General features: G+C 37.5%; 2 protein-coding genes across 3 annotated transcripts; one reads left to right on the top strand and one right to left on the bottom strand.

Annotated features, from left to right (window-relative positions):
- Window positions 1-291: 291 nt before the first annotated feature.
- Window positions 292-3850, bottom strand: LOC110059238 (phosphatidylglycerophosphatase and protein-tyrosine phosphatase 1-like). Of its 2 annotated transcripts, XM_020765943.2 has the most exons (5): window positions 3583-3850; window positions 2945-3025; window positions 1111-1302; window positions 671-775; window positions 362-561 (listed from the first exon to the last, which is right to left on the bottom strand). In XM_020765943.2, the coding sequence occupies exons 1-4, from the start codon at window positions 3730-3732 to the stop codon at window positions 698-700; spliced, it is 501 nt and encodes a 166-aa protein (XP_020621602.2). In that variant the 5' UTR covers window positions 3733-3850; the 3' UTR covers window positions 362-561; window positions 671-697. The 2 variants fall into 2 exon arrangements, with proteins under 2 accessions (XP_020621601.2, XP_020621602.2); XM_020765942.2 differs by lacking the exon at window positions 671-775 and having other exon boundaries at window positions 292-561.
- A 105-nt stretch (window positions 3851-3955) lies between these two features.
- On the top strand, window positions 3956-9280 carry LOC110059237 (tubulin-specific chaperone cofactor E-like protein). The gene is made up of 5 exons (XM_020765941.2): window positions 3956-4039; window positions 4200-4414; window positions 6173-6327; window positions 6794-6993; window positions 7808-9280. The coding sequence occupies exons 2-5, from the start codon at window positions 4282-4284 to the stop codon at window positions 8610-8612; spliced, it is 1293 nt and encodes a 430-aa protein (XP_020621600.2). The 5' UTR covers window positions 3956-4039; window positions 4200-4281; the 3' UTR covers window positions 8613-9280.

Raw genomic sequence — 9280 nt, forward strand, 5'->3', positions numbered from 1 at the left:
ATTTTCCGAAGATTTCCGAACACCTTCCGAAGATTTCCGAAGAGATATCTCCAAAGTCCAGTATTTTCCTGTGTTTATGGTTGGCAAGTCTCCAACAAACTAAGACTTGTTGATACCTTGCGAGATGGCGCTAGTTTCCTGGACTCACAATTAATCAAATAGAACATTTCTATTATGGTACTTAAGTACAATGTGTATGCTTTCATATTGAGTTCAACTGACAAAAATATTGACATCTGAAACTGTGCTTATTTTTGATCAGGAACTAGCATATTTTATAGTATAGTATAGTTCTATATGTAACAATAAATAAGCTAACATTTAATAAAGCATAAACTAATGCAACAATCACAACTGTTAGTTTGATGTTATACAATTTTACAAAAATATATTAATTCAGTAACTTGTTGAACATTTTATGAATCATGTTTCATCATGTTCATCTTGTGACAGATTCTTATGAAACACTTTAATGGCTTCCCACTGCCGAGGAGCAAGAAGGATATGAGGTCGTTTACTTTTGATGTACTGATATGCTCCCTCTGGTGTTAATCTCTTGGCCTGTAGGGTAAATCAAACAAAACATTGAAACAGTTCCAGAAACTATCCGTACTCACCCATGGAATGACATGATTGTAATTCTCTGGTGAAAAACCTTAACAGAGCTTACAATATCTTTAAGGTCCTCCTCCCATCCTTAGAATTTTGTAAGATCTTGCAAAGATGTTTGTAAGGACCCTCCAGGATCTTCAACAGTCTTGCTGGGATGATAGAACTATGCCGGGATGATAGAAGAGGGATAAAGGTATGGGTAAAAAAAAAAAAGTCTGCTTAATATATGATAAGATGCAAAGAGGGGAGGTGCATGCATTTTGCAAACAGAATAACCCGAAATGGATTGATTGTGATGTAAGAAAAAGGCAAAGGAACTATGCAAGACAGTGGCCCAAGTGTTTTCAAGGCTGCCATGCTATTGAGAGAACTCAATTACGAAAAGAAGAGAATTCTTTATTCATTAAGAACAACAATTGAATATGCGTATACTGGCCACTATGATGTCCAAGCATTCTCATCAAGTAATAATTATAACTCATTTGTTCTTGACTCTACCTTCATCAGATAACAAGCCACTAGTGTTGTGCTTCGTCCTCTTCCTGCCTTGCAATGAACATAAACACTGTTTTCATTCCTATTCATCTTTTCAATGAACCCCACTCCCCTCTGGAGCATCTCCTGAGATGGTGCGTTGTTAAAATCGATTGTAGCCAGCTGCAATTGCACAACACCCCACTCTGCCCATTCCTGTTCGGTAAACAACAACAACAACAACAACAACAACAAAAACTGCGATGTTGTATGTAGCCATAAAATTCTGATATATACTGGTAAGCACCTCCCTCCATCCCAAAAATAGTCCCTGGGGCAATTTAAACACCTACTCAAAGGAGACGTCTAAGGTATGGCATTCATGGAAAGCAGCTTTTTTATTTTATCATTCCCATTATAATAGACATTAGGAATTAAATATATTAGGTTTTTAAGCTGATGAATTTTTAAACCATGTTTAAATAGAGATTATGAAAATTTAAACACAGATTATGAAATAAATGAACATATAGGCCTTGCCAAAAGAATAAGGCTCCTTTTTCAGGAGCTATCAGATGCAGCCTTGTGATTAAGCCCCAAGATGTCATGTACTCAAATTACAGCAAAAGTTGTCAAATTTCTTTGAAGTGCAAATATATGCCTAAAAATAACCCAGATGTACACGTGCACTGGAGGTCCCTGATTTTGTTACCACTGAATTACCCATCACTCAAGAGTATATTGAAATCATAAACTAGATTCATTGTACATGTATGGTTGCTGTGTCCACAGAGAAGACTTTGTTATGTAAATAATAGCCTCCATTCTGCATGGAAATATGCTTGGATATTTTCCAAGAGCATACCTCAAGGAAAACTGTGAGCTACAAGGAACAGATAGTGTCTAAGGACAAATATCCTAGTATATTTTTACCCAAATGGAGGCTATTGTGTTTATTATCCTTCAAATATTTTTCGCAACACACACATTTTTGAAAATCTGGGAATACCACTCACAGATATTCCCCAGTTTTAGGTGGGGAATATTCAGTCACATGACACATTTAAACCAATCGTACCTGAACAAAAATATTTTATCGATTATAATACTTGATGTTGACATAAGTACGTGCTACCAGTGGTTGCATCGGAGCATAAAAATGTAATGACATACCATAGAATTCTGAAAGTAACCACCCTCCCCTTAAAAAATAAAATAAAATAAAATAAATAAACAAATATTAAATAAGTAAATAAATAAATAAATAAATAAATAAATAGATAACGGTTCCCCGAAAGTGACATGGATTATTTTTACCTTCCTATTGAACTCAAACAGTAACATTCCCCTGAAAGTAATAGCCCAGCCAAAAGTAGCAGCCCTTTGAAGAAGTCACTAAAATAGAATCAAGCTCTGTTCTCAGGTGCAATGTGGATGGAGCGGCCTGACTAGGAAGTAAGAAAGCACAGCTCAATGGAAGAGCTTGTTACATGAATTGACACTGGATAATTAAAGAACACCCACCTAGAAACATGCATGTGTACACACAGAACTATTAAATTCATGTGTTGCACGTCCACCTTGTCTGAAATGGCTGTTACTGTACACGTTCTTATTAACGTTTTTTAATCATCCTAAAGTAACAGCTACCCAAAAGTAGCGGCCACTTTGGACTGCTAAATCCAAAAGTAACTGAGACCATTACTTTTAGAATTCTTTGGTAACATAATCTAACTAGGCATCAAAGGTTGCCTGAGTTGTCATCAAATGAATCATTTGAAGTCTGGCAAACCATTAACAACCATTGAAAACAGATGTAGCATAATTTTATTGAAGTGCATATTAAACATGTGTTTACCTCTTTGCTGTTAGCCAAATATCTTGTCTCGTAGTCTTCATTCATTGTTACCACTCCTCGGACATTTTCATTTTCCACAAGCTAAGAAAAATGTACAAAAGTAGAACCTGTTAGGCAGTGAACTCTCTAAACTCCAGTAATGGAGTCCTCTTGTGCAAAGACACAGATAACCTGGGTGGCATGCGCTAAAAGGAGAGGGGAAGGGGGAACTAGAAGCACGAAGACCGTACCTCGCACTTCTAGTTTTCCACTCTCCTTCCCCTTTGAACGCCTGCCACGCTGGCTAATAGGCAGATGCCTCTTACAGGGGACTCGGGGGGAACACCTCCTTAAGGTGACAACTCCTGTAGACAGACACCTCCCAAAGGCAGACATTGCCTGTCGGCAGACACCCTCCTACCCCAAAGGTGGACACTCCCATTGATGGATACCTGCAAAAGGCAGACTTAACTTAACTTGTGGGCACACATCCCCTATAGGTAACATCTGACCTCTCATAGCTGAACAGCCTTATAGGCGGTTACTTTTAATGAGTAGACAGATTTTCTTTAGGCTATTTTCTAAAAGCTTGCATGTAGGATTAATTTAGCTTTTAAGCTCTAACTCCGTAAGCTTACTGGGCTAAAAGGTGCACTTACTTCTTTAGTTTGACTCTTAAACGGTAATGCCCCCAAAATAACGTTAGTGTCTACACGGTCGTACCATCTTTTGGTACCACTCTCGGTGACTATTCCCCATAGCAAAGATGGGTAAAATACCACTCTCGCGAAAATCCAAGAGCTAAACATAATCGCGCTGATTTCTCTCTGTTTCTTTTCCGCAACCAAGGTGCTTCCGATGGGTCACATCTTAAGGAAACACGAAGAGAAATAACCTCACAAGACTGTCGGGAAATAAAGAATTAAGGAAAACAACTTGGGAACGACCTGGGAACCAGTTTCCTTTCGCAATCCATGACGTAATTGGGTCCAGATTCCACTCGTCCAGATTCCTTGATCCTTTGCGATCACTCATAAACAAAAACAAAGAGATATTTGCGGAGTCTTTTTCTGAGGAAATATTGGCGAAAATTTACCCATTGAATATCCCGAATAGGTAAGGATTTATAACAAAAGCAACTTGTAACTGTAAGCTTGCGGCTAATTAAGTTTTCCTACGTTTTAGTCGCGTGACTAGTTCATTTCTTCGCATCATTGCGTGACACGCATCACCATTTTTCTGAAAGATCAGCAAAAATTGTTCATTTTTCCTGCAGAATTTTGCGGATCAAGTAGTTTATAGGAATATACAAACTTCTACACGTGTGAACAAGTCCTTTCGATGCGTTTGATGTGACCATGGTGGATTCAGAAGCGAAGAAAGGAAGGCTTTCTTTCAAAGACGCTCTGTTAAGTAAATACAGTTTTGATGACGAGGAGAGCGATGAAGACCTGTGCTTTATACATTTTACGGGATCTCCAAAGCACAAAGGTACGTTTAAAGAGCACGTGAATCTTTAAGTTAAACTTATTTCTGGCCTCTGGCTGCATTGATATCGAACATTTGCTTAAGCTTAATCAGAGGAATTTTTTCGTAAACGAAGCGTATACAAAAATTGTGAGTTGTTTTGTATATATTTAAGCTTAAATAAAATTATTTATAGCCTTATTTTGTGTTCCTAACAACTTATTTGTGCTGGTTACAGAAACGCGGTTCTTGAATATTCTCTTTATACCATTGTCCCAAATGACAATCAGCGGTAAAACTTTAAACGCTGCACATTTTTTTTTTAATATTATGCTATATGTAACCATGAAGTCCGAAATCATAATTATGCCAAAAATAAGTAAGCTTTTCTTGTATACATTGAAGACTTATTATCAAAATAACCTTATCGTTATGTATAAACATTTGTCAAGGAATCACGTAGCTTTGTATCTTTAATGCTATTCTGATCTGCTCCTTGGGATTGGTTGTTAAATAGAAATAGCATGTTTGTTTACAAAGCTTCATGTACATGTCGTAAACAGTGGAATCTGACCAATCATGGAGCATAGCTATGTTCAAGGTCCAAGTTTTTAAAACAAAAGGACATAAGAATGTGTACATATCAGTATTGACCCCCAGTTTTAAATTCAACAATTTGTATAAATATGAATTTTTTAAAAAGCACTTTAAAATTTATAGCAAAACTTCACTAATTTAAACCAAGTGCTTGCCTTGGCGGCCAGAGATTTTTTACATGTTGACTTTTTTTATTTCTACTTAGTATTATTATTATATATATATATTTTTTCATGTTTACATGGTTACACTGATTCCATCCTACACTTTAAAATTCAAACAATTATATTTTCACAACTTTCCAACAAACTTATGAAATAGCATACATGCAAAATATTGCTGAATTGCATTGTCTGATTGGTTAAAACAGAGGGTATTTTTATTTTGGGAAAAGACAATACTTTTCATTTTGTGAGAATGGAGGGCTTTATTCCAGCTAGTCGACATGTCGACCTGCTTTCCCCTGCCTTTATCATTCATTAGTGTTCTGTGCAAGGCTTCTGATAGGTTGTGGGAAAAAAGTCTACTTTCACGGGATTTTCAGAAACAAATTTGCGAAAAAAACTGGTGGATTTCACGAGAATTTCACAGGAATTTTCAAGGCAAATATCACCGAAAATGGATTGGTAAAAACGGCCGATAATTTGTGGGAATTTTTCTGGGCAAAGTTTGCAGGAAAGTGATCGGTTTTGCACCAACTTGACGAACGGTTTTAATGAAAAAAGATGGCAATTTTGCCATTTTTAGGGGAAAATGATGAGCATTAGCCTATGCAATATAACATCAGCAACAGAAACACTGACTTAATTACTTACAAATGTTGCATTTCTAAAACTGGCAATTTTTCAGGAAAATTTCAGCAACTTGGGTGAACTGTCGTACACTCTTGCTATTTGTTTGACCAAGATGTTCTTTATAACAGAGATCATCATTTGCTCTTTGAACAACAATGTGCTGGAAGAATGAACCAATGGCAAAGCTTTTTACATTATGGCCACTACCCAGTTTTTTGCAACATTAGAGATTTTTCAGATTTGCTCACAATTTGTGGCTCTGCGATCGCGTGAAATTTCAGAAGCGCTGTCTGTAGGATGGCATCAGCTACATGTACATGTATATGTATTATGCCTTTAAAAAATCTATTTATCTACATTGTTAACTGAATAATTTATGCATCATTTTCAGCCTCTTTTGGTCAGTCAGACCACTTCCAAAAACAAATCATCACTCTTGATGGCCGTGGAATCAACTGTGCAGGTCCTGTTGGAGAGATTGCATCAATTTGTCCAAATGTTATAGAGTTGGATCTGGCAAAGAATGATCTTTCTGATTTTCAAGAGGTTAGAAATAAGAGCTAGCTGAACAGAACAAATGTTAGGATACATAATTTATTGATAATAATTTATATTATTCTTCAATATCAAAAATAAGTATATTACGCAATATCATACAAATTGGCCTGCTCTCAGCTAATTACAATGAAGTATTTTTCTCAGTCGCATAATCATAATATTAGACACATAATAATTACTATTATGATAATTATTATTAATGTATTATTATACGGCTTGTGTTTGTAACTGATTAACACATATTCTGATGGGCTAATTCCAGGGCATTATTCTCCCGTACAGGCTTGCAAAACAAAGCAGAAAGCCGTAATATATTATTAATAAACAAGTTATTAACCTCGAAAATTCGATCTTCTACATGCTGTAGAAACCCTTTTACTTGATGGCATCAATGGAGGAATAAATGGCTAGTTAATGCCTGTGTTTCTTTCCTTTCTTTTTGTTGGCCATTTAGGTATTTCAAATAATTAGTCAACTACAGAAGTTGGAGTTTTTAAACCTGAGTGAAAATTACTTGTGGCAAAGGATTGACGACTTTACTCCATTTATGGCAGACCAGTGCAAGGATTCTTTACCTTCCATTAAAAAACTCATCCTAAACAACACAGCCGTACCACTGGAGACAGTTTACTCTCTGTTGAATTGCCTCACTGGGTAGGTCTTAGTATTAAACCATTAGCTTTAAATATTTTATAAATATACCAGTGAGAAGGTGCTAACTTTTCCAAGTTCTCTACAGTGGGAACCATACTTTTAAGGTGCTTTCAAGGTGCTCATCAGGTCCCAAGGGAAAAGATTGACTACAAGTGGCATGTGTAGTCTGAGGAGAACATGGGGAAGGATTGAGATTTTGGTCATGCAGTAGCCCTGGTTGAGGTCTTTGTGTCATATTCTTAGACATGGGGTCTGTCTTAACCCAAGGGTTAGGCTATGAATAGTCCTTCTTTTCCCAAGTCAATTGAGAGTGATGTGAAAAAGTGCAGAAAAAATGGCAGTGCCAAAGCTTAAGGGGCGAGAAGTGCATCTATTGACCCCGGTTTTGCACTAGCAGAAAGTGGGGCTACTCTTAGTCTACCCAGAGGTAAAGTATCTGATATTTTCAAACTGTTACCACAACCTGGCAATGTGCAGGGGTTTGGGGGTTGCCCAGCGTAGAATTGCTTACAATACAGGCAGTTAGCAATTCCTGCTAGTTGCTTTGTGTTACCTGATTTTGTCAGACTGTTACTGCAGCCAGGCAATGTGTGGGGGGTTGGGGGGGGGGGGGGAGTGCCCATGGTGCACTTGCTCACAATAAAGGCAAGTAGCAATTACTCCTAGTGGCTTTGCGTTACCCAAGCTCTATGAATACAGCTACATAATTAGTCCTTTGGACAGGTTGTTTGCCTATGTTGATGCTAGAGCACACAAGCTCATTTCCATGGAAAACGTGCAGGTTTAAATTTTGTTTTTCATCTTTAAACTTCAGAGTACAAGACCTTTACCTGAGTCTTAATGGCTACGAAAACATTCCAGATACACCAGAGCAATATCCAAACGTCAGAAGCTTGTCAATCAACAAACATGTCATCACACAATGGAACGAGATTGGAAAGGTGGGATTTGTGTTCCCAGGCTTGGTAGAGCTGCGTATGTCAGAGTGCCCACTGGAAAATATTACTGCCACGGAGATTGCACAACAGTTTCCCAACCTGAAGGTGCTGAACCTAAATGATACACTACTTGACTCGTGGGAAGCCATTGATGCGCTGAAATGCTTTCCAGGATTGACAGATGTCAGTGTCATGGGCATACCCCTTCTAGAGCAGTACTCAGATAAACACAAGCGCCAGCTTCTTATTGCAAGGCTCCCTAACATTACAAAGCTTAACAAGACCGGTGTGACAGACGAAGAACGGGAAGACGCTGAACGATTTTTCATTCGTCATCACATGGATGATGAAAGTCCTCCTTCAAGGTATCTTGAGCTGGTAGATGCTCATGGTGTGTTAGACCGACTGGCTGAGGTCAACCTTAAAGCTAAAGAATCTGCCTTGATCTCGTTTGTATTTGATGATGAACCTCTTTTTAAGAGAGAAATAAACCTTATGCAGAGTACAACAAGCTTGAAAAAATATTTAAGTGAGATTGTAGGGCTACCACCTCCCGGATTCAAGGTACTTTACCGCGATGTTGAGTTTTCATTTGGTCTTGACGAAATGAAGTATGGCCCCAAAAAGCTGTATACGTACAACATGAAAGATGGAGATGAAATACATGTGTGGAGCCGCTGACTTAGCAGAGCACCGTTTCAAGATTAATTAATAGTGATTTTTCTTTATGGACGTTTTTTACAGTTCAGAGGATTAAAACTAATTGTGTTTGAGGCATGCGTTGTAGAAATAACAAAACAACAGTTCTCAATGAAGGCCACTCTTGATCAGTTTGCTTAAAATTTAGAAATCCAGTTGAACATTAAGATATCTTTACTTGTTAAATGTCCATTCCACGAGCTGTATTGTAGCCCTGCCGACAGATACAGATCTTTTGTATCAGTAGTAAAGTGAGCTTGGAGTGAGCGAACGAGACAGGGGTAACCATTTTCTTTAACCTTAACTCTCTCGTTCACTCGCCCGCGTTGACCGTTAGCTGTTCATTATATTCAAAGACTTTTTCTATCCACATTCTTATACATGTACATGCTCCTTCCCAATAAGCTTTTCACAATTTCTTCACTTTGAGGATTTGTTTTCGTTTGTTATATGGAAAATAGTTTCAAGGTTGGTATCCAAAGGTTTGATATAAAAACCTTAGGACGTAAATAATAATATGTTTAGGAGTTATGGTTGGCCTTTAGACACTGGAAATATATATTGTAGGTAAGACAGGAGGGTTTAAACTTTGTAAAAAGTTACATCTTATCATGCTTTTCGCAATTCGATAATGAAAGTGAGATCACCAA

The sequence above is a fragment of the Orbicella faveolata genome, unplaced genomic scaffold, assembly GCF_042242905.1.
Source record: "Orbicella faveolata isolate gen_17 unplaced genomic scaffold, um_ofav_v1 contig_25, whole genome shotgun sequence".
NCBI classification, from domain to species: Eukaryota; Metazoa; Cnidaria; class Anthozoa; order Scleractinia; family Merulinidae; genus Orbicella; species Orbicella faveolata.